Raw genomic sequence first — 25616 nt, forward strand, 5'->3', positions numbered from 1 at the left:
AGGATTCCTAATATAAACACACCGACACACACATACATATTTGACTAAGGAAGACACAAAGAATATTGACTTCTAACTCTACAATATAAATATATATACGATGGACACTCATCGAGGGCTATATCTTTATCTTTATCTTTATTTATTTTTATTTTTCTTATTATTTGAAATGTGTCTACGCAGCTAGCTAACTCCCTGTAAGAATTCCCTAAGCTGCTGCAAACGAAAATAACAAAGTGCTGCAACCCGATTTTAACACATACTCTATATATGTAAATCTTATACGAAAATCGTTACTCTTCGGTTACATATATATATATATAAATCTGTTTGTTGGGAACATTTTGCACACCTTTACTCTGCTTGTAAACAGCTAAGCCGCTAGCCAGCTTATGAAAAATATTCCCCCTACTCGCTCCTGGCTTAGAAAAGTTACTAAAGTTGCTAGTTAAGTACATAAGTAGTGTTGTTCTCTGTTTAGTTTAGTTTAGTTAAGTTTAGTTAGAATCTGTGGATTTGCTCCTTTTGCTTGGTTCCATTAAGTTGCTCATACACATAGTCGCTGCAAGCGTTATACATACGTCCCCATGTTTTACATTAAATTTGATTTAATTTTTGATTATCAGGCTTACGTTAGACACTACTAATAGCTGGCTGCACACACTCGTGGGTATGCAAATGGCTGTTTACAGGCGAATTGGAGAGCTTCGAAATCTCGAAACCTGTTTACATATTAGATGAGCCCATCTGGTAGCACTTAGAGATAAAGCTTTCTGCCTGCTCCCGCCGGTTATACACATATTCACATATACTCGTAGGTATCAACACACTTAGCCGCTAAGCATATAGACCTATAGATTGGATCGATTCCCCCCTTTTAGAGCACCTGCAGGTTCTCGCAGTGCTTGAACTTGGAGTCCTCCTTGCCCAGGATCCAGGTGAGCATCTGGCGCGCCTTCATGCTGGCCAGCATCACGCTGCGGCTCTTGTACCAGTGCGCCGGCGAATTGGCATCCCTCGGTCCCTGCAACATGGGGTAAAATATTAGATAAATCACATCTACTCTACGAATTCGCTAATTAACAATGGTATCACTTGGGTGGGAGGAGGGTTACGAGCTGGGCTTTATGTTTCGGTTTATTTACATTTGGCTCTCTATTCAACTGCATTTTTATGGCCCTGCAGTGTGGTTATTCCATTTCGGGCGCCAATTGAAGTTTGCATTTTTCATGTCCTTTGTGCGGATTCTGGGAGTGGGCACAGGATAATACATAACAAACAAACAAAACACTTTTGGCAGTGGGCTTGAAATAGTTTCTATACTCTTGGACACTTGACACATTTTCCTCTTGTTGGCAAACGGGCAGAAGTTCTTTTGGCCAAAGTTCAGGGCGCTTATATATTATGAATACAATCAACAACACATAAACAGGGAGGTTTGGCTTAGATATTACTGGATTTCGCAGAAAAAGTGTCTAAAAGGACATTATTTTGTAAGTGCAGTTTATATGGTTTTGCCTAAAAGTATGTTATGAAAAACAAAACGTTGTTTTCAGGATACATCGCAATGCATGGATTAAAATGTCATACTCTTAGAAACCTTCAAAAGTAATTGGTCCCATATTCTTTTAGACACGAAGTAGGTTATATGGGGTTTAATTTTATTCTATAACATCATGCTCGTTTCGATTACGGGTTGGGGTTTGAAGAACACACTAAACATCGATTAAATTCAGTCCGGATAGCGGGTAGTTATAAGTGGATTTGAAGTCGGGGGTACATTTAGTTTTACTTACCCCTTCGTGGGCTTTAAGATCAGTCAGACAGTTATCAGTTTCTACAGTCTCTATGTTTGTGTTTTCTTTAAATTTGTTTTTATCTTTTGGTTTTTTCGGATTAAGCTGCGAAAGCGATCGATGTACATTGATTACAAGACACCAAAAACAGAGATAGATGGGAGTACAACTAGCCAACCAGCTAACTAGAGCTATAGAGAGCTACAGCTAGACCTATGGGTTTTCTGTTCTTGTTCTGGGGTTTCATTTTGGATGTCGGACATACCTGCAGCTGGACGTGTTCCTTCTTGAGGCGAATCTGGGTGAGCGTGCCGGCCAGGAGCTCGTCACAGTTGTGATTGATGCCCACGGAGACCTCGATAAACTTGGCTCCGAACGTGCAGGCCAGACATTTGCCATCTACGGGTGGAGCAGAGCAGAGTAGCAGAGTAGCAGAGTGGAGGAGTGGTGGATACGGATTCGGTCAGGTCACGCCACATAATTGACGATGCAAATGAATGCAACGACTTGGTCGTTTGTGGCTAATTGCAATACTCACCCTGGGCGGAAACGGCGCGTGAGCGGGCCAAATCAATTTTGTTGGCCACCAGGATGATGGGTCGGTGGCGCAGCAGGTCCATGTCCTGCAGTCGCGATAGTATCTGCTTGGCCCGCGTGAAGGACTCCTTGTCAATGCAGGAGTAGACCACCAGAAAGGCATCCGCCTGCTCCAGTTCGTCCTGCAAAGCACATAAAACAGGCAAAGAGAAGCAAACGAGCCAATTGAAACACGGAACTCAACAAGTTTACAACATTCTCAGGGCATCAGGCTATGCCGTGACTGCCGAAAGTATTAAATGCCGTGTTTTATTGCAGCCCAGTCGGGGTGAAATTAAAAGTTCTTAACTGCGCACCGTCAAGTGCAGGCGTTGAGCGAAAAGTCGAGCATCCATTCAGCTCGACTGAAGCCAGCCCCCATTTTCCACCCACCCACCGCACCCACCGCCGTGCAGGCTTCCTTTTGTTACCCGGCACTTTTGCATTTTATGCTCGTAAAAATTAAAATTATGGCCACTTGGCATCGCAATAACGTGGCGAGCGTTGGGAAAAACTTTCCGACTCGCCCAGACTTTTAATGATGCTCACTTATCTGGCCCATACATTACCAGGTCAGCGAGACGGCTCTATCGTCCAGGTCCTTCGAATGTTCCTTTTCCTTAAGGTGCGAATGCGTTTATTCATTAACAGTTCACGGTGTTGCGCTAAAGCGACATGCTTTAATACACTTTCATTTCAAAGTGCACTTAGGCCAAACTTTTAACTATAAAAGTGGACTCTTAAACTTATCCAAAGAGTTTTTTACTTCTTTTTGCATAGTTTTAGAGACCTTAATCAGCGATTTTTTAAAACTCCATAGGTAGTAATATATCGGGGTTCAGTGTTATACTTTTGTTTGAATTAGAAACTCGCCTCTTCTGGGCAAAAGTCACTTTCCTGAGCTATTTCAGCTGTCCCACCTTTGGCCATACATACACTTTGTCTGCGGTGACGTCGGCAGGTTTACTCCAGCCCAAGGTGCTTCCGGTGCCGTGGCTCAAATAGCCACGCCAGGCACATCCGCATCCGTATCCGCCATTTGTAAATTTGGCACTTGGCACTTGGAGTCAAGGTGCTCGGGATTGCTCGGGAGGCTTAAGGTCAGACCTTAAGCAATTTATTATTTGCTTTTCCCACAACATTTTGGGCGCCATGCACGAGCGCCTTGGCTTTAATTCGCTGATTCTTGTGTCGCACTCTGGAATGGATAAATTGTTGCCATTTCCTTTTGTTTGTCCTCATAGTCCGAGTCGTCATCAACATCGCCATAGCCATCGCCATCGCCATCACCATCAACGGAATCGTCATCGGCGATTATAATTATCATTATCGTGTTCATTTGTATTGTTTGCCACCCTCAAAGGCGGCGGCAAACGGCCCCGTCGGCCATTTGGCAATCGTCCAGCAATTTGGCATTTCGATTGCACAGTGGCTCAAATCGCAGTACTTGTATTTGACTTTCCTCGCTGGCCGCTCCTTTTTTCCCCCCTTCTCCCCCATTTTGTTGTGCACAACGATTGTAAATTGCTTTGGTTGCAGGCGATGGCGCCTGTCTGGCAGGATTTGAAATGAATTCCTTAAATTTCAAGGCAGCCTCCAGCATTCTGTGCATTTTGCCATAATTAACCGCATTTCGCAGCTTTCTGCAATAGTTTTCGTACTCTTTTCTCGACTTTCCGAGCTTTTCCCTCTTTGTTATTGTGGGCGACCACCTTTCGCATTTCAGCAACTCATTTTGCATCTGTAATTAATTCACTTTACGCAATTCATGCCCGCATAGTTGGCAATTCACTACCCGTTCCCCTGGGTAAATCCCGGTTGCCAGGACACACACAGGCTCATTTGTCTGGCGAGTTAATGTTGAAATATTCAACGGCAATTACCAAACACAAATAGGAAAAGCTGTTGGTCCCTTGACAAATGATTTACCTTGCTCTCTGGGTTGCCAGTGAGGAACTTCAGTTCCGATTCGGTGCCATTCAAGATGATTGAGACGTTCTGCTCGGCATCGTCGCATTCTGCAAAAAACAAGTTTAATGGGCCACTGGTTACAGTTTCAGTTGACATATGGCAAACTCATCATTCCCACTAACCAGGTCCATCGTAGGCATTGATGCAGTCCGAGGTGCGGAACTGCGAAACCAGAGCCTGTTTGCCCACACCAGCGGATCCCAGCATTTCGACGCGATAGAATTCCACCGGCTGATGGTTCTCCTGGGCATTGGCGTTTCCGAATCCGTTGCTGCTGCTGCCGCCATTGTAGCCGCAGCCCAGTCCCAGGCTGCTTCCGCCCCCGGCCACGCCCCCCAGGCCGCCCACGCCGTTGCGTGTGTGCATGGGACTGGATGGAGCCAGGCTGTTGCTCCTCGAGCGCCGGCGACGGAAGGAGTCGCCTCGATTGATGATACCTGTGGCAAACAGAAACGGGAACAGAGAACAGTGGAGAGTTGTCAAAGCTCGGTGAGACTGCTTGAAAAAGAAAAGCGTCATCTATTTCGTATTCCAGCTGCATGTGGGAAACTTTTGTTAGTCCACCTGTCATACGCGGCGTATGTGCAACGTGCGCTGACTTTGCGACTCGTTGCGCATACGCCACGTAGCCGCGGCAGAAATTACAGCTTCTGGCCGCAAGGGCCACATCAACAATGGTTAATCTGCCTTTTGTGTGTCATCTGTGCCAAAGCAGCCCACCGCCACCCCCTCCCGCTGACCTGTCTGTCTGGGTTTTCCTGCCAACAGTTAGAAAAACCCATTTTTCGGTCAGACATTTAAGCGATGTTTCCTGCATTTTTGCACCACATAAATGCCAAATATTTACATTATAATTCGCATATACAATGAATATTAATGGCAGTATTCTGAGCCATTTAATGTGCTCTTAAACAATAATTAAACAATTAAAAGAACACCGAATATGATGTGGGACAAGGCGTAATGGTTATTTTAACCCATTGCGTTGTTCCGGCAATCGCAAAATATTCCAATGAATTTAAGCCAATTTTTTGCATAGTCATATAAATTGTTTACGGATTATTTTTGATTTTCAATTTATAGTAAATAAAGGAATATGCGAAATCAAATTATCCAGATAAAATTATTGAATGCAGCTCGATAGTCGTGCTGCTTAGCTGTGGCCAAACCGCACACGTAATTTAATAACAAAGCCGAGGGCATAACAAGTAGATTGACCGAACAAAGGCCGTATAAATCTAGATATAATCCGCACATCTGTCTTTACCCTTCCGCCTGCCACCCAGCTTCCACCCAGCTGCCCCACATAGGGATGATGCCCCACCGAAAAGGTATTACCCAACCAAGATGCCGAGTCAAGAGCCTTTGAGCAACATGCGGCCATTGTCATTTGTAATCCCTCAGGCCGGTTGATGTACGCATATGTATCAATCCGCAAACTCAGATGTGTCTGTACATGCAAACATACATATATGCAACGCCGACACTGTCCGATTTGTTCGGTGGATGCAAGTGTATGTTGTGTACGTTTGAAATGTCATAAATAGATTTATTGCCAGCCGTATTGCATTTAGCCGTCGCGCGAAAATGTAGATGTATGTATATATAGTAACATACATCACAGACTTTTCAGTATTCATTGGCATTTGCTCGCTCCTCATCTGCGGTCATTAATTTTGCAAATTGATTTAATTGCCAAAACCGTTCTAAACATTTATATTTGAACACACATGTGGGGGGGGAGGACGTGAATGGGCCGTCATCATTGGAAAGCCATAAAACCATTTTGGGTGGCCATATTCCCAATTTCCCATTTCTGGGGCATCGGGGATTAGGAAACTGCGCGTGTGGGAAACAATTCATTTGGACTAGGTGCAAACGGGCGGCCATAAAAATAGCGATTTAGTTTTGTGAAATTTCTCACATCATATATGTACATAGCTATATATGTGTGCAATGCTCATAGTTATTCTTAGCCATTGGCTATAATTGAAGACTGACTAATCTCTGGAGTAATTGCAGCACATTTTCCTGATTTCTCGTTGGCCATTCCTCATGCTCGATTCCTCATTGCTCAAACAAACGTTTTCGTTTCGCTTGTCTTTGATGTTGGTTCAGCACTTTTCATTTCACCCGGGAGCATACTCAAGTGTTTGTTTGCTCGGGGGCATAACTGTTTGAGAAAATAAATCGAACATTTTATTTGTTGATTGATTTACAGTGGGGCGAGTGTGGCAGGAGATTTCGCATATGCTGCCACTTTTGAGATATGATTAACCGACTCCAAGGTCAGACTCGTTTTGTTTATGCGAATATACATACACCCACTGCTATACACAATCGAATCGAATGTTTCGCAATTGGCTAAAAACGCTGGCAAATATCAAGGGGAAAATGCAAATATATATCGCCACTTCATTCAATTACAATTCGATCCTGGCGCACAGGACAATTGGCGGCTCTTGTGTGGAAATGTATTTATATGGCAAACTCATTCAGGCCACTTTGGTGGCTGCCATCGATGACTGACACTCGCCTGGGCATTTCAATTAATCACACACCACCCAAATCACACAATCACCCAAATCACCCCATCAACCCAACCCCAACCCCAAAACATATTCGATTCAATGTCGGTCTGTCAGTTTTCCGCCGGCTCATTTTAAATTTGCCACTCGTGGCGAGCGTAAACGTACATATTTGATGGATGGGCACAGCTCCCTTTTACCCACACGATCCGACAAACATCTTGAGCGAATTAAAATTAATTAAATGAACGCACATGACTCCTGGCAAGAGATAGCCGCAGAGCAAATCTGCCACCTCGTGGCCCAACCAACTACAGGGCATTCCACTGATATTCGAAAGCAATTTAGTTGAGCAAACACAGACACTTCATTGAATTTTAATATGCACTGCATTTGGGGACGCTGCTCGGCCGCAGTAAGAAGTTAAACAGCGCCTTGGGGGGAACTTTTAATACCCTTTGATGTCCCTTGAATTTTTAAAACGAAAGGTATGCAAAGGTATGCCTTTTGATAGAATTTAACAATCATGCACTAGGCATTCGTGGTATTTAAAACAGGTGCCATTTAGCAAGACTTTGGCAGCTTGTTTTTAAATTTAAGGCACCTAATTGGTGATTTTTCGCATCTGCTCTTTGATTCTTCGAGAGGTTTTCAAATGTCTGAATGAAATTGGCAAAGACGTTTATTAGGAACTTACATGACAATCCTGCCATCTGAAGTTTACTTTAAGACTTTTGTTTTTTATGCACACTTATTCGCAACTATCCGTATCCCGAGTTGCCGCCTAAACTGCGTCTGTCAAATGGTTCCGGCTCCTCCTTCATGACTAAGTTATGACACCTCGTGCTGTTGGTACGCAGGCTTGTCGTCTGTTTCCTGTCATGTCTGCTCAAGTGTTCCGTACTCCCTGCTCCGTACTCCGTACTCCGTTTACCGTATTCCGTATTCAGCTTAAACACGTACTTTAAGTCTGACATGCACTCATGGATGCAAAACCCTTGCGAGGGCGGGATAAGAAGCAACTATAAAGCTCAGCACCTATCTAAAGGACAGCAGAGAAATAAAGGATTTTTTCTACCAAAAGGAACACTTGTGAGTAAAACATACCTGCGTCTTCAGGTTTTTAAATCAATCAGTTAATCTATACTTTACTGAACCAACAGTCACTTTAATGCGCTGATAATCACAAATTTACGTGAGCCATGCAGCTAAGCTGGCTAATCGATCTAATTGAATTTGAGACACTTGAAATTGTCGCAAACTTTCTGAACGAGATATCATCTTCAAACTTTCAACCGGAGTGCCTTACAGTTCCGAGTCACACTGTAAGTGGGTTGTTGGTGGGCGATGGCACACAGTGCGTATGTGTAACAATAACGTGACACAAATGTAGAATATAAAGGGAGGAAAAAACGCACACATACATATGTACATATGTAATGGCAAAACTTTGCAGGACTATGTGGTTCGCTGAGTGTGTGTGAGTGTACATATGTATGCAAGTGTGTTTTCGGCTGGGTATTCATATTCTATGCGGAGTGGCATTTAGTGCCACTGATATGTCCTTAACATCTTCGGGTAACAGCCTTTTAAGATTTCAATAAGGATTGCTGCGCTGCGCTGCGTGTCCCGGAACGAAACTATAATTTTATGCCGTCTGGTGTATCGTGTGTCCCCAAGATGATGTGCGTGATCCCATCTCCCAGATTCCACTTCCCACCTCCCACATCCCACCTCCCAGATCCCTGTTCCCAGATCCCTGTTGGCCTCCACCCAAAACCCATGGCCGCATTGTTAAGATGTGTAATCCCAGTCATCAGGCCCTCGGGCTTTGTTGACTTTCAATTTCGAAATTAATAAATGCTCCTCAGTGGTCCTCCTTTGTTACGCTCCTCGAGCTGGCGAACTCACCTCCCTTGGAGGCGCTGAAAGTGCGCAATCTGTCCACATCCTCGTCGTCGTCGTTGACGCGCAGGTGATGCATGTTCATGGTGGGCACGTCCAGGAAGGCGTTCGATTTTCTGTGTGCTGAAAGAGATTAATGTGGATTGCATTAGGGATTAGGTTCGGCCATTAGGCGCATGCTGCACAGTTTGAATAATTTACAAATGCACTAAAATGAAATGACAGCGGCGCTGGTAGCTCACATACACTGATAGATGAAACTTGATTCTTATGATGATGATAAATGCACTTTTAATTGAGTTTGTTAAAACAATATTTGAATCTTAATTCCTTGATATATGCTATGCTATTTTTGCAGTACATTTATATATTTCCTCTATGATTCCTGTCAAGAGTGCTGAGTGATGAAAAAAAAAACAACAATTTGAATATATAAATAAACATTGGCACGCAAAACCCGACCGGGGATGAATATGCGAGTATCCGTTCGGTTAAACCTGCTGCATTATTGATTCAGTGTTCCCTGCTCCAGCTGGCTGACAGTTGGACAGCTTTAATGGTTTCCGCTTCCCCATGTCGAGTTGACAGAGAGAAGTGCCACACACGTGGTAGCTGTGGCTCACTTGCTGTCCTGGTAAACTGGGTAAACTGGGTCAATGGTTAAGTTCATCGAACGGCCACGTTAATTGAATCAACATTATTGGAAGCTACTTAACAAAGGGCCACATGAAACTACCATCTGCCATAGTATACTCGTAGTGTGTCGAATCAAACTGTTTCAGCTTCAACACCTCGCCTTAAAGTCCTGCACTCCAGGAGGATGCCCCATGCTCCTTTGGCCACCAGGACTTAATGGTCAATTTTACATCGCCGCTGCTCTCGTGCTGCGAGCAATTTGGCTGAGAGCTTAGTTTATGCCACATAAAAGATCAGGCTCAGCACTTGGCTAATTTGTTGCCGTTGTTTCGCCGCTTTGATGGCTCCATCCGGCCATTAAAAGCCACAACTTTAACTAACTTATGTACAAGTGCGGTCGAATTGCTAGTGAACTGTGCACAAGCATCTAGCGCAGACTAATGGAGAGTGGTATAAAAGCTGTGGAAAAAACTAAGTGATACGTTTTAGTTTCAAATTCTAAATGCTATGCTACATGCAGCACTTTGCCATTTTTGGTTTTAGGAGATTCATGCTAAGTAGGAAACAGCCAGAGATTTCAAATATCTTGTTCCAGATTGCTTTTAAGCATAATTCAAGAGGACAAAAAAGAGCTAAAGCAATATAACTGCCAAACTTATTAGATCTTACTGAGGTTTTCTTTATACTCCTTCTGAGTAAACTACCTAATCTTGTTATCTACAAAGTTCCTTAGTACTGGAATTTTGAAGTTCACCAGCTTACCATCTTACCAACTGAAGCCACTGGGTTCCTAAGCTATTCACCGCAATTGTGGCTGCTTATCTCCGGCGTAATTTACTCACCGTGCGTCTGTGGCCTCCGCTGCGATAGCTTACGGCGCTGCGGAGGCGTCTCCGTCTCGCTCAGCCGGGGCTCGCTGGTGCAGTAGCTCCGGGTCTCCTGGAGCGTGTGCTGCTGTTGCTGCTGCTGCTGCTGCGCCTTCGTCTTCTGGCGGACCTGCAAGTGGGTGGGAGTGTCTTTAAAGCGGGGGGAAACTATATATACATACAGGCGCATCTATCAAAGGCGGCCGAAGGCAATCGCTGTGATTTATGGACTGCCCTTGCCGATTGACTGCGAAATTAAATTGCATTTCTCCGTCGCAGACGGACACACAAATCAAATTGCATTTGTTTGTCCTTTGGTGAAACATACGCCCACCCATCACTTGGCCATCACTTGGCCATCGCCGCCAATGGCATAATTTATCGGCTTGTCTCGTCCTCGCTGGAAGGACTCTCCTCCGCGATTCGAGGAGCGCCAGGGGTAAATCCCCCCCAAATGTCAAGGCTAAACGCCTTGGCCACTCCAAATGCAATCAGCGCCAACGCTTGTTTCGCCCGCCGCAAAAGTTTCCTGCTCAGGCACTTGGAGCCGGGTGAATCAGGGTGCCTGTTCCAAATCCTTCATGCCACATCCAAGTGCCTGTCAGGCGGCCTCAGCTCTGCGGTGCTCCATTGGACGCCTGTCGACGATGGGGCGAAAACTAATTTCACCACCTGTTCCGGCGATGTAAGCTTCTTGTTCAGTTTCTTTGGTCCAGTGTGTGAGGGCGATATATTTATAGCCATGGTTTAGGTTGCCATAGCCGCATGCAAAACGGCAAAACGGCCAACTTTGTTAGCCACTTCCGTTTTCCTTGGCCCACAAAAAGCAGGGGCGAGGGCGAACAATATGATTTGGGTGTTGGGGACCAATTAGTTGGCTGTTCGCCGCTTATGCCCTTGGTTCTAATTAATGGGAGAATGTTATAGGTACTGGATTAATTGCTTAAAAGCTTAGAAGTGTTTCATAATATAAATTGTGCAATTCTCACAGATTTATTTCTGCATTGATTTGGAATATCTAATGTTAATTTTGTTCACAGAGATGTTCTTTCTAAGAGCTTCAAAATTGTACTCTTTCCAATAAAATCTGTTTTATGCTTGATTGAGTTATGTTGTGTGTCCTGAATTTGCCGGTGATCAGGAATCTTAATCCCCTGAAAGCCCTGCTGATGCCGCCACTGTGCGGGCACCAGGTTTCCTCGTCGCTGCAGGAACGGCACGCCGGAAGCGCCTGCTACGTGGCGTCGGCTGTCAAGTGGCCAGGGATCTGGGCCACGTTGAGTTGCTGGTCAGTTGGCGGAGGGCCCGGCAGAAGCCGCCAAATCCGCAGGAAGTGTGGCTTAGGTGGGCGGGGCGGCCATTAGGCGAGCTGTCAGTGTAAGCGTTCCTTGTTTATTTAGTGGCCGCTCTTTTGCGCTTTTTACGGCGCACACACACATATTTAGATATATCACTACGAACTACGGACTGTATGTACGTATGTGTGCATTTATCCTGGCATTTCATGGGCTCTCGTGACCAGTAATTGCTCTTCCTTCTTGGCCAAATGTTTGCTTGGTCTACTTTGCCGGCTTAATCAAATATTACGACCCACACATCTGATCCATCCGGATGCAGTGGTCGCTCGGCTGGTCGATGGAACTTCGGCTTCTCGCTTCAGAAATTAATTGCTTCCTGACGCCAGTTCATTGACCATGCGGTGCTCCGCGGCATGTCCTCCGGCGGAGTCTTCAATTTGTACCCGCTTAATCCCCAATTAGTCCTCTGGGGCAGCGCGGATAATTTATTTCTTAATGCGCTCCGTTTTGCGGCGCTTCACATCGTCGCGGAAAGGGAATTAAATTAAAATGCGAAATTAATTTCACATTTCCCAGACAGACGGATAGTATTTGACTTTTAAATTGATAAGACAGATTTCTACCCAAAAGATTGGTGTCTTTAAAATTGATACCACAAAGCTTGCATTACTTTTATCATACGAGTAAATTTACTTTGCTGCAATGCACATACATCTTCTATTTTCTATTTTGCTCGCAAATTTATTTTGCTACTGCTTAAAGTTTTGATTGCACACAAGACTGCAATTTCCTTTCCTCCCATGAACTTTTGTGCCGACAGTCTCCAAATATTTTCCTATTCGTGGCTGTTCTATGTCTGTTTTGGCTATTTGTTGGTTTTTGTCTACCATTTGCATGGGATGTGTCTGACTTTGGCCCACAGAATGCCGTGCAATGCGAAAATAGCTTTACAATGCGACTTCATCGGGTTCGCTGTTGTTGTGGCATCTGCTCATTAAACTTTTGCGTCTGCAGATGAAAAGTGCCAGCGACTTATCGACATTGGGACATCATGGCAGTGAGTACTCCAAGTTTACTTCCCCATAACAAAAGTCGTTGCAGAGCTCATACCTCGCTTTTAATACCCTCTATGTTTGGTTAGACAAAGCAGTAACTTTTTAAGTAGTACTAACACTTTTTATATGGATTTTTAAACAAGTTTACAATATAACTCATATATGTACATATATGTACCTACATATATGTGCATTTAAGCGCTGAAATGTAGGCAATGATTTTTTGAAACCAGGTATTCAGTAGTCGATAGTAGCCAAACATAAACTTCTCACTTGCTTAGCTGCGAACTCATTACGACCACGCCCACCGAGAACATGCCGCCCCCGGAAGGCGGGAAACCAAGTGTGTGCGTGTGTGTGTGTCTTGGAAACTTTTTCTATATAAATTACCAGCTCGTGGCGCATCTCGGGCGATGAGAACGACATTTTTAGCACGATGCACGGCTGTATGGCTGCTTTTTGTTGCCTCGTTTGCTTACTAATAATGTCGTCGGCAGAAGCAAAAAAGGGGGATTCACCAGCGAGGGATATTCAGCAGCAGAAGCTGCGAACTGGAAGCTCCAACTGGGTGTGGAACCACACCCACTGCCCCGCAGCCAGGAAAACTCATACGCAGCGTATGCCGCCACGTGGCGAAAGTCTTTTGTGCGAGAGACAACCATCAGTCCGATGAAATTGAATTTCGCCACGATATAACTCAATTCACACGCCGCACTGCAAGTGTTTCGAATTCAAGGCTCCCCGGACGGATGGGTGGCGAATCAATTGAATTGGAGACGTCAGCGACTTCAGATTTTTTGAATACAAATTGCAAATAAATCGGGAGGCCTTTCACTTTCAGTCAACATAGGTGGACGCATAAGTCGAACGGTTTCTATATTTTTGGATGGACTTCAAGTAAACACACTACTTAATCATGGAAATGCGCGATCGACTCCAGCGGTTGACAAACCACTCAAGCATCACGTCACACGCCACGGTTAGCAATAGTGTAGCCCGGTTTGCGATCCTCAATCTGGATAGGAGCGATGGCCTGGAGAACACGGTGACCAAGATCCTAGTGGCGATCGAGGAGATGTACTGCAGCTTCTTTGAGGAACACCAGAACGAGCTGGAGCTGCAGCGGATGGCGGCCAAGACTTTGAACCAGCTGACCCAGCGTTACAGGATCAACACGCAGGTGGACCTGAGCTGCACGTGTCCGCAGATCTATGAGATCGAATCGGACGATGCGATCATCAACAAGTACTACATCTACTACCAGGTGATAGCCTGCTCCAACAAGAACCAGAGCTGGGCCATCCACAACATGCGCCCCTACGTGCTCCTCTTCCGCCGAGAGTGCGCCAAATTGGACCTGAGCTCGGACTGCCCCTTCATCATGGGGGACACCTTCCACAAGCCCATCAAGTTCTTTATGGAGTTGGTGGAGGAGCTGTTCGCCTACTTCTACACTGGTCACGTGCAGTTCGACTGCGCAGCCCAGATGCTGGATCCCCTGGACCTGAACAGCATCGAGCACTACCAGAAGCTGTTGGCCCCCAATGAGGACTTTGTGAACTACTTTAAGTTCAACATGAGCTACTGCAAGTGCCTGCGAATGCCGGCCAGGTGTCCGGCCTACGAGTATCCGCAGGTCACCGAGGATCTCAACGTGCCCTTCGTCATCCAGGCCAAGAAGAAGCGTTGTGCCAGGCGGCGCGAGAAGATGGCCGAGGCCGAAACCAATTTATTGGATCGCAAGAAGTCCATGGTTAGGCTGCAGCGACCCAGCGAGACGTCGGCCATGGAAACTGGCCAGGAACCGGACTGGGACAAGCGGGAGAGCAACGGCAGGGAGCTGAAGAGGTCCACCTCTGTGCACCAACGTCGCAGTCAGAAGTCTATCATCAGTATAACCAAGGAAGTCTACCAGGATCCGTTTTCCAACAACCGCCATGAACTAACGCTTAAGGACTCCGTACTCAGATGGTCGGTGAACCCTCAAATTCTCAATTCCGGCGTATCTTAAGTTTTCAAATTTTGCAACCAGTTGGTACATTTATTTCATAAGAGGAGTAATCTATTTTAGTAAATTGTCTACGTTTCGACATTTTTTGTAATTATATCAACTTTTTTTGCCTCGGTAATGATCCATCTAGTTGTTTTTCTCATATTGAAAGTATGGATGATATGATTTCACATTCGTCGTCGAACTACAAGTCATACGGACGTATTCCGGGTTTTGCTAGAAAACACACAAAAACCACACAATAACCAAACCGAAAATGGAAATGCGCGATCGGCTGTACCAACTGATGGTGAACCAGAGCTTCATGTCCAGAGGCACGGTGACCGCGAGCATGGCCAACTTGGCGGTCGGGCATCTGAACATCTCGGATGCCATGCAAAAGACGGTGATCAAAGTGCTGCTGGTGATCGAGGAGAAGTACCGCACCTACTTCGACAGCTACAAGAAGGAGCTGGAGCTGCAGAGGATCGCGGCAGAAACGCTGCACCAGCTGATCCAGCGCTACAAGATCACCATGCAGCTGGACGCCAGTTGCACGTGTCCGCAGATCTACGAGATCGAATCGGATGATGCGATCATCAACAAGTTCTACATCCACTACCAGGTGATAGCCAGCTCCAACAAGAACCAGTGTTGGGCCATCCAAGGCCTGCGTCCGTATGTGCTGGCCTTCCGGCGAGAGTGCGCCAAGCTGCGTTTGAACAAGGAGAGCCCCTTCTTTCTGGGCGACGCCTTCCACAAGCCCATCCAGTTCTACATCGATCTGGTGGAGGAGCTGTTCGCCTACTTCTACAGCGGACACCTTCAGCTGGACTGCGCCGCCCGTCTGCTGGATCCCTTGGATCTGAACAGGATGGAAGACTACATGAAGCTGTTGGAACCCGACCAGGACTTCGACGAGTACTTTCTGCACAACATCAGCTTCTGCAAGTGCCTGCGGCCGCAGCCCCTGTGTCCTCCGAGCGAGCACCATAAGAAGGTCAAGGATCAGTCCGATGCATATATCAACCATGCCAAGAAGAAGCGCTGTGCCAGGAGGTTTGAGAGAATGGCCCAGAACGAGGCGCAGACCTCGAAGCGGGAAAGCGCTTCCTTGGAACGGAAAATTTCAGTTGGCAGCGCGAAGACTACGACCAGCCTGAGTCAGGAGGCTTCTGTCGTGGAAGAGGCCGTTTCCAGCCGGCATCACGAACGGACTCTAACCAATCAGCTGATGAGCGCCCTCTGCATATTACCCTAATGTACGCTGATATGGACCCTCGCAGCTCCAATTAGACGAACTCGAATTGAAATCAGTCAATTAAACGGGTTAAGTGCACGTGATTGCGTTCTCCGTTGCTCGGAAATGTGTGCGGAAATGTAGTTATCCGCATGCCCCTTGAATATTTGTGGCACGCAAGTTGGAGTTGTTTACCGAGTAAACTTCAAAGTGATTTGCCGATGGTTATGCAGCTCTCTCTTCGGAGGTACTCGATACTCAAAGTACATTAATTAAAACTAAGCTAAAGTTTTCACTTAAATCAAGTGGGACACTTCAAAATTTGTTGTCAGGTTAACCGAATGAAGTTTCAACCGCTCGCAAGGCTTTCAAGTTGGCTTTAAAATTATAAATGTGATTCGTGATTAAAGCGTTTGAGCATTATAATCTCCAATGTGCAAAGCTATTGCATTGCATTGCCAACAAATAAAATATTAGAATGATTTATTTCAACAGATATGCTTTTTGTTTTATAGATGGAACCCATGTGCTCTAAATACCATTGCAGAAAATCAATTTCTATTTATTTCTTTAAAAATTAAAACAGACATTATAATATTGTTCAAATGGCAATCTGCATGTGCGTGACTACCAAATGGACGGAGAGTCGACGTTGGTCGCGTATTTATAGTAAAAAACGTGCATTTATTGAAAGCTATAAATAAATAAGCAACTTTTGCCAGCGCGACGGGCAGATGCAAATGCTAATGCTAAATTTGTACCGCTTCAGTGCGTTCTAACGGTCTAACGTTCTAATGTTCTAAGGTTCTAATGTTCTAGGCGCATTACGTATACGCCGCGTACTCACCGATCTGGCGCCGGAGGTGATGCGGGCGCTCTGGGAGCGCGTGGCCGGCCGGCGTCGCCGGTAGCCGGGCGTACCGCCCTCGGGCGTGGCACTGCCGGAGGCGCCGGGCATCCCATGGATGACCGTCTCGATGCTGGCGCCGGTGGCGCAAATGGAGGCGCTGCGCGTCTTCTTTTGCATCCGATGATGCATCGGCGAGATGTCGTCCACCATGGTGAGTTCGTGAGTTGGTGAGTTGGTGGGTTGGTGAGTCGGTGAGTTTTTGGTCCCCGTTTGGCCGACTCCTGGGAAATTTCAGCTGTGTTTTCCGGCACTTTTCCGTAACGAGTTTGGTCAAGTCTATGGGGTTGCTACTTGTGTGCATTAAGCAGTTCGTGCTGTGGCTCTAGTTGCTCTATTTTGCTGTTTGCTGTTTGCTACTTGCTGCTGTGGATGTTGCTTTGTTGCATAATTCATAATCTGAGTTTGGGGATGGTGTGTGACTTTTGTTTGTTTGTGGTGCACTCTGCAAATAAACCGTGACAAGCAAATGAAACGAATGCACAAAACATTTAAATGAATTTCTCAAATTAAAAATTACACTTTTTCTCGAATATTTGGTTTTCGCTCGTGACGTGACCAAGTTCTACAGAAATAACCCAAAGAAATGGTATATATGTAAATATATATTTTGTTGAAAAGCAAAAGTGAGCTACGAAAAGCGAATAGAATCTGCGTTCTACAAGATGCGATGTGTAACAACATGCAACATAATTTGCTGTGTGATTTTTCATTTCGCCCGCAGCCATTAAACATAAAATTCCTCTGTTTGTTTTTCCAACCACCCCCCATTCCCCTCCCCAATCTGCCCAATCCCCCCTCGGTTCCCCATTCGATTTATTTTTAAACGTGCCTCACGCGTCTCTTGAAAAGTGGGTCAGCTTCGGTAGTTGGCCAGAGCCCATTCGCATTTTCAGTGGACACCCCAAAAACGACAAATTGCTACAAAACAAATTTGAAATTTATACGCAGGGGCAAAAGCCTTTGGGTATTGCGGTTTCTATCGCAGTTATATAAAGGCTTAGATGACTGCTGTGTGCGTTGGTTATGCAGGCGATTGGGGTTTTCCATTCTGATTGGTTGATTGATACCGGCAAAATTGGATTAACTTTTTGTTTTTATACTAGTATATCAAAGTTTTCAGTTTACTTAGTTTAGACTTTGTCAGCAGCCTCTGTAACTTTCATAACTTGACTTTTTATCATATCATTTAAATCTTACCTTTTACAACAATTTATTATGGGTAAGCCCTCTTGTTTCTAAGCCATAGTTCACTTCCCATTTTGTATAGAACACATTTATTTGCTTAAGCACTTGATAAATGATTCCCAGAATTTTGCCCAGATTTCTTTCCATTCATTTCACAACAAATCGCTGTTTGGCTTCACTTGATCTTGTCCGTTTATCACGTAATCCCCGTGGTCCAAAAATAAACTCTTCATATTGGCTACAGTTGCTAACCCTTGCATCACATCATCCACATGTCGAACTCGAAAGAGTTCGTATGGTTTCCCATGAGAAAGGCATTTCACAATTGAAATGTAAATAAAAGTGTGGAAAGTGTGGAAAGTTTCGAGTGGCACGGCGCGGAAAAATTTTCTTTAAAGAGTTCGCATAAGTTAAATGCGCAACGTAAACTGCAGACTGCGAGTTCTAATAGACACTAATTTCCATTTGCCAGCGAAGATTTCCCGAGGCGAAATTAAGTCCATTTCTCAACTAGCCCAAAGGCAAGGAAACTGAAATTGAATTTAGCCCCAAACGATGAGATGGACTTTGGAGTGGCGGTTGCGAAGGCAGCTGGCGGGCCAATCAAAACATATTTGTAATCCATTTAGGCATCCTGTTCGCTCCTTAGACATGCATCATTAGCCACTCGACCCGGGGCATCCTATTCCATGTGGCCCGCCAGTCCGTAGTCCGTGGTCCGTAGTCCGCCTCCATTCTCCTCCATTGCAGTAATCGAATTACGCTTTCGCTATCTTTTCATCCGCACTGGCACTTAAGTGCATCCAGGACACTTTTCGCACTCTATCGCCGCCGACAAGCGAACTTGATGAGCTTGCAGTTTTGGCCGCGTTCATTCGACGGGCTTTAAGGTCCTGCTGCTTGGTAATCAACTTGTGCGAATGATTAAAACATAAATAATTAAAAAATACGAGCCACCCTTTTTTCGCGCTTAGTGGAAGAAAAGATTCGGATTCGGGCCAAGTCCCTGGCAAGTAAATAATGCAAAGGACTCGGGGTGAAAAGGGAGCAGAATAAATACAAAACTTGAAAATGTCTTTAACGCGGCAGCATATGCGAGAACAGCTTGAGTTAAGCATAACGCGACACTGAGAGAAAAGGGTGGATAGAATGGGTGCTCTAAAAATGCATAAATCTAAATTTATGGGAATTCCTAAAACACCTATATTTGCTCAAGGATTCGTGTTACATCATATGTTACATCATATTAAAGCGTTTCTTTTTTTATGTATACCTTGGCCAAAAGCAGCTAAAACGCGGCTAAATCCACCCCAGCTTGTGACTAAAGCAGCTTTAAAGGGTTGCAAAACAGTTTCTGTGCGACTTTACGCTTGATTTGCCACATAAACCGAGAATCCGAGAATCCAGCGATGCATCACCAGGACACACGAAAAGGGAAAGCGAAATGGGCACGCTGATGATGATTTCAGCTGCTGACCCATTCAGTCGTGCATGAAACTCCAGGCCACATGGCGATGAAGTCGTCCTCGTCCTCGTCGTTCTCGTCGTCCTCCTCGCCGTCTTCGAAGAATCCTTTGTCAGCAAATGGAACTGGCTCCTCGCCTTGTTTGCATTCAATTGATGCCACTGGCATTTCTGGCCAACAACAGCAGTGCGTGTGTGTGCGTGTGTCTGTGCGTGTGAGTCCTTCTAATTGGCCGCAGGAAGAAGAGTAGGTAGTTGGTGTAAACGGGCAGGACTCGCCTTTAAAGCTACGCCATGCGTTTTGCCATTACTTTTCATTTTTATGCTCATAGACTTTGGCCATATTTTCGGGGCCATATTAGTGGAGCGCTGGGTGGTCATTTGCCTTTATGGCCAAAACTTCGCTCCTACGCTTATCGGTTGGCCTGTTGCTGTTGCTAGTTATTAACATGAATATTTTCGCTTCAGTGTTTTCTGTGCGCGGCTAATCAGGCCAATGATGACAGCTGCGCCTGGTTCCAGGCAACCAAAGCTATCACAGAAATAAGCCCAAAAAATGGTTGCTTCGGCCTACCAATATAACCCCTCCAAAAAAGAAGAAACAAAATAAATAAAATCCCCGATAAAGTGTCAACAGATAACGCGTATATGGCAGCGGTGTATCCTGAATGAAACTCGAATTGTTTCGCTGGTTCATTTTTAGTTGGCTGGCATGGCACCTGAATAAAACAATGGGGAAACCATCAAAAGCAGTTAGCTGAAACTGCAAACTAAATGGATTTAAATGGAAGCTGCTTGCGGTCGAGAACGGATTGATTTCAAATGTCCGAATGCATAGTCTGTTTTATACATGCAAACTACATATGCAGCTAATGTGATTATTTGTGCTGAGCCATGGGAAAATCTGTGAAATACTCGCTATTAAGGCACATTAAAGTTGCTATAAAATGCAGTTCCCTATTAGCCAACTAATGCGTACATTTTGCTCCCCCGGGAAACGCTTGTTTCCATCTTGTCCAGCGATGACCTTGGGCCACGCCTCCTTTGTGTGCGAGTTTGTTTGGCGTGCCAGCGGCTTCCTTCAACATGTCCACGTCCACCCGTCCACATCCTCATCCACATCAACCGTCCACATCCACGTCCTTGTCCGAGTCGGTGTCCATGTTGTTAGCCGTGTGGCAGGGCAGCTCGTGTCGTTGTCAGTGGATGTTCGCAGCGTTTGTTTAATGTTTCCCTTTGAGCCCCATCTCATCGCATCGGGGGTATTTGCTATTTGCTTATGCTCATGGCCAACACCTGTTGCTGCAAAATTAATTTCAACGGGTCACAGGGTGCCGGCTTGGCTTTGCCCAAAGGTCGGGGGGTCAGGAGTAGTTGAGTTCTTTTTCTTAATGTCGCCTTATTAATTTCCCGCCGCTGATTGGTGACATTAATCCAAAGCTAGTGGGAGCACTTTCTGGCTGAGATCTCGGGCCAAGCTTTGGCATAGAGCTCTCATTATGAGCATTTTCGCTGGCAGCGTGTCAACGCAAATGAGCTAAATAAAAGCAAAGCAAATAAGTTTTTATTGCGCATACGCCACGTTGTCGTTGGTTTTGCACTAATGGGACAGCATGTTATTAGCAGCGAGCTATTTCATTTTCTCCCTCTCTGTGTCTCACTGCTCGAATGAAAACAAATTTGAATGATTAAATAAATTATCCAGCATTTGGACCTGACAGCGGCGACTAAGCGTGCGAAGAATTTTTATGATTTAGAAAAGATAAAAAGAGCAAAAGAGCAAGAGAAGCGTATCATTCAGAGATCACGATGAAATTCCTTCAGCCCATCCAATTTTATTTGTTTTCAGTTGACCGCCGAGGAAATCATTCCGAACAGCTTGACATTAGTTTATGTTCATTTAGTTTCCTTCACGCAAGTGGCCGCCAAACAGTCATTCCCGCTTTTCCCTTTGATTTCGTGTTTAATGTTCGATAAATCGATGAGGACCCCGAATATAAACAGGGATTGCTGGCAGGAGAATGAGTGAAATCTGTTGGGGAATTTACTTTGCTACAAAGATTTTCCAAATCGTTGGGCAAAATGGAGCTCAAGGGCAGATTATGCCGCCTAATGTGCCGTCTTCTTCGCCAGATTTCCACCGCCATTTTCCGCAGCTCCCTCGAATCCCTGTCTGTTTAGTTTAAACTCGACGTCTTTTACGGTGATTATGACACATGTTGTGTGTGTGGGGGTGTGTTTGGGTGTGTTGTTGTGTGTGTGTAAATACTTGACTGTGCCAGAACGTGTTTATTCCACCTTTGGCTGCCGCCCGCTGTTTACTTCAAGTGGCATTCATTGGGGTCTTGCCATGGCTTGTTATTCCCAATTTAGATTCAAATCAAGCCAAGAGTCTGGCCGCCGGCACAGATGTTTACACAAAAATTCACTTCATTTAGTTTGCGACAGGATAAATACGGCACTTTGAAGTGTGTGTCATAATTAACTATCGGGAAATGTCCTTAGGCATTTGCCATTTGCTCAGCGGCAATTTGGCCCGGAAATAAATCGAGGAAGTTTACGATTTTCCTTTTTTCTTTCTCCATTCCTTTTTTTTGTTTTTTGGATGTGTGTCCCCTTACCCGTGGGCCCTAATTGGTTTGCATTTGATTTCACATGGTCTTTGTTCGATTTTATTACGGGAATTGGATTTTCGCAGTTCGAGCATTTGAGGAATTTCTTTTGTTAAATCTGCTAAGCCAACTGAAAAATGCCTTTGCAAGTGAATAATTGAGAGGGAAAAGCCAGAAATATTTGGCAGCAGGGTACACATACTTTATGCTACGCTTTCTCAGTTAAATAAAACCAACTGTAAGAAAAAGGTAATAAAAACATTCAAGCGTATGGAATTCAGCTAATCTCTCCTAATTTCGCAGATCGTGGCAAAATTGACCAACCTCTTGGCTGACACAATTTTACTTCTACTCCCGTGGCTGCCTTCAAAACTGTTTGACTGGAATCAATGGAATCATCCATCTGATTTCCAAACTCTTTATGCCATTCTGTTTGCATGGACACTGCTGACCCAGACACTTGCAATTATGTGCCCCGAGGAGGGAGAACTGGGCAGATCCTGAAGGAAGTGTTCTCAATGTCCATCAAAGTAAACTGGGTTGAATGCAGGAAGTGGATGGAAGTGGCTGCCGCCAGGGAAATACATAGAAAAATGGATAAAAAGTTAAGCCAGCCAGGAATTTATTCGCATTTGCTGTTTGTTTGTTCGTTTCGATGCGGTTTGCTTTCGTTTGGGTTTGGGTTTGGGTTTGTGTTGGGTTACTATGTACTGTTGGTTGCCTTTGGCCGCTGGCAGCATTTTAAGTGTGTGCATAAATATTTTCGTTAGTTGTGTCTGGCTGAGAAGGGGGTTTATTCTGCGGAAATGCGCCCCACTTCACTGACATGCCAGCCACTTGGCTCCCACTCCAATTTGCTGCCCAATTGTCACTGGCACGTTTTTTTGCTAAAGTAAAACTGGAGTTATGCACGGTGAAAAACCAGTAACATTTAACTCAATTGGGCAAGGCTAACCCGTTTTTATCACACTTATTGCTGGAGTATTTTGTGCCATGTAGGCGGGTAAATAAATGATTGTATTTCCCACTTACGACAACCCTTTTCGCCCCAGTGCAGCAGTAGGAACACGAAGCTGTCATGTTCATAGCTTTTCCGGGCGTAAAAAGTCCAAAGAGCAATGACAGGGGCGACGACATTTTTGGGGCCAAGTGCTGGCTGTGGGTATAAAACTGGATAATGGGATGGCCAGGTGGAGGTGGACAATGCCGCGACCTGGTCGAAAGCCAGATTCAGGCTCCAGCCACAGCAGCATGGTCCTTTGCCTCCGATGTGCCTGATGTGCCAGGTGCAGGCCAAAACGCTTTCAGGAACTCACCTTTGTTCCCAGGACTCTCTCTCGATGGGCCGAACTCCACGTTGTAGTCGGTGCAGCTTTTAATTGAATTTGGAATATTTTTGCCCCCAGTGGCCGGGGCAATCTGGCCAATCCATTTCGGCCAAGAGCTACGAATTTGGCTATGAGCAGATAGGCGTCCTCGGCCAACTACCTCTGCAATTAGTGGTGGCTGTGCTGTGCTGGTGGCTCGTGCTCAAACTCTAATGGAATTAGTTGTTAATTTGATTTGCCATAAAAGCAGTCCGTGCCTCAACTTTCATTTGTATGCGGGTGCAGTGGTGGCTCCACTCCATGCGGATCCCTTGCCACAGGGCGTGGCCAGGAAGTCGCGTGCCAATGGAGCCAGACACTTTGCTTTAATTGGCCTGGGGCCAGTGGGTGCAGGAGCTGCACGAGGAGCACGAGGAGCTGGTGGAGGAGCAGGAGCAGTCGCATCGAGTCGCACACACATTGGAAAAACAGTGAATTGAAATCAAAATGCCGCACTGCAGTGCACATTTGTTTTTCCCTCTGACTACAGCGATGTCCCGCCCACCGCCAAATGAGGATTGTGGTCATGGTTGTGTCCTGATTAGGTTCCAGATCTCCGGGGAACTGCTGCGGCGATTTGTATCACTAATGATTGCCCGCAATAACTGCCCTTTGTTTGCTCCATTCAGTTTCGCTTGTTTCGCTGATTGCGAGTGACCAGCAATTTAATACTATCTGATCCAGTCGGTCTACATGGTTTTTTTCTCTATTAAGACAAATGTTTCAGCAGTGCATTGACATTTCACTTGAAGCACAAGAACCGAATGATGAGTTTTCACAAACATGAAACTGCATATAGTAAATATAGGAGAAACAAACATGCAACATAATTCTTGAGAAATGTAATTACTAATGGCCAAAGTTCACACAAAAAAAGGGGGGCGAAAAGCATGAAAATGAATTACACGGCACTTTAATTATGAAAGCATTAGGAAGACAACATTTCCATCAAGTTTTCCATTTGCATTCATAGTTACGCTGACTTAGCCGCAAATTGTTTGTATTCTCTCCACGTTCCCCGGGGCTTTTCTCTAAATTTATTTCACCATTTAAAGGCTTTTCCTGTCCCTACGGAGTTTTTACTGCTCGATTACAGGGAATATACCGGCAGATCCTGTACTCCATGACTTCTGATTAAATTTTATTTCATTTTATTTTATTTTATTTTACTGTATAGGTTCATGCATTGCCGTTTGCAGTCGGAAATCCATTTATCTTTTGTTACACTGCCCGAATTGATTGTTATTTAGCAATTTCCCGCAGGTCCCCCTCGTCAGCGAGCGAATGCTTTATGGCACCCCAAAGAATTCGCTCTCAAATAAACCATTTCGAAAGGGAGGACCATAAACCGATGGAGGCTGCTGACTTTCTGGCCGTTGAATACTTAATGCAAAAGGCAAAAGGGCAACGCGGCGTATGAGTGATTCTGTTTTCTGTTGTTTCTGTTTCTGTTGTTTTTTGTCTTTTGGTTCTTTGCTTCTTTAAGGTTTTTCCGATTATCCTGTGCCCAAAAAGAAAGCGGGCAAAGGAAATGGCACTGCGAATTGGTGGGAATTAAGTAAACAAATCGAACCGCAGCCGGAAACGCAAAAAGTGCCCGGCCACACGACACTTTCGCCTAGGGTTCTTCCACTTTTCTGTGGTAAAATATCTATTTGGGTCACGACATCGCAATTAGGCCATTTAATTAATCAAAACAAACCTGTTTTCCGACTGTTGGCACCTCTGACTATCCCAGCAGGAATCGAATTCCAGGTCGGTCACCAAACTCGACGAGAATCCATCCAGGAAATTTATGCTTTCCAGGTTGGCGGCACTACTTATGTATTTGATCGATAATTGGTATGAAAAGAAAATTGCGATGGCGGCTCACTTTATGCCTATATATAGCGAGATAATTTTTTGCACTTGTTCACTTCTCCTTTTCCTTGTTTGCCGTTATTTTTAGATAATGTGAAGTGAATCCGAAACCGAAAACAAGCACATACAATTTTTTCTCTTTCAGATCTTTCAGATTTCAGATATATTTTCCACCATTAAACTTGTGTACCAATCGCCGGCATACACTGTATATATTGAGTATATTATATTGTTTTGATTATTTTTGTTGTTTCTTAGGTTGTGGTGTTTCCCAACGCGGGTTTTCCAACTCAAAACGAAACGATACGTGAGGCGCAGGGCGATTTTCCAACCGCTTTTCACATCCGATCCGTGCGA

General features: G+C 45.0%; 3 protein-coding genes across 5 annotated transcripts; 2 read left to right on the forward strand and 1 right to left on the reverse strand.

Annotated features, from left to right (window-relative positions):
• Positions 1-157: 157 nt before the first annotated feature.
• LOC122614969 (GTP-binding protein RAD) lies at positions 158-25616 on the reverse strand. Of its 3 annotated transcripts, none has more exons than XM_043789763.1 (9): positions 25102-25616; positions 16709-17213; positions 8783-8899; positions 4466-4780; positions 4302-4390; positions 2335-2515; positions 2062-2195; positions 1797-1901; positions 158-1024 (listed from the first exon to the last, which is right to left on the reverse strand). In XM_043789763.1, the coding sequence occupies exons 2-9, from the start codon at positions 17070-17072 to the stop codon at positions 878-880; spliced, it is 1452 nt and encodes a 483-aa protein (XP_043645698.1). In that variant the 5' UTR covers positions 17073-17213; positions 25102-25616; the 3' UTR covers positions 158-877. The 3 variants fall into 3 exon arrangements, with proteins under 3 accessions (XP_043645698.1, XP_043645697.1, XP_043645699.1); XM_043789762.1 differs by lacking the exon at positions 25102-25616 and adding an exon at positions 10255-10408 and having other exon boundaries at positions 16709-17059; XM_043789764.1 differs by lacking the exons at positions 1797-1901; positions 25102-25616 and adding an exon at positions 10255-10408 and having other exon boundaries at positions 16709-17059.
• Positions 13451-14760, forward strand: LOC122614970. The gene has a single exon (XM_043789765.1). It carries the CDS (start codon positions 13548-13550, stop codon positions 14640-14642), a length of 1095 nt encoding a protein of 364 aa, XP_043645700.1. The 5' UTR covers positions 13451-13547; the 3' UTR covers positions 14643-14760.
• Positions 14801-16320, forward strand: LOC122614971. Its single transcript, XM_043789766.1, has one exon. It carries the CDS (start codon positions 14899-14901, stop codon positions 15880-15882), a length of 984 nt encoding a protein of 327 aa, XP_043645701.1. The 5' UTR covers positions 14801-14898; the 3' UTR covers positions 15883-16320.

Source organism: Drosophila teissieri, chromosome 2R, assembly GCF_016746235.2.
Source record: "Drosophila teissieri strain GT53w chromosome 2R, Prin_Dtei_1.1, whole genome shotgun sequence".
Classification (NCBI taxonomy): domain Eukaryota; kingdom Metazoa; phylum Arthropoda; class Insecta; order Diptera; family Drosophilidae; genus Drosophila; species Drosophila teissieri.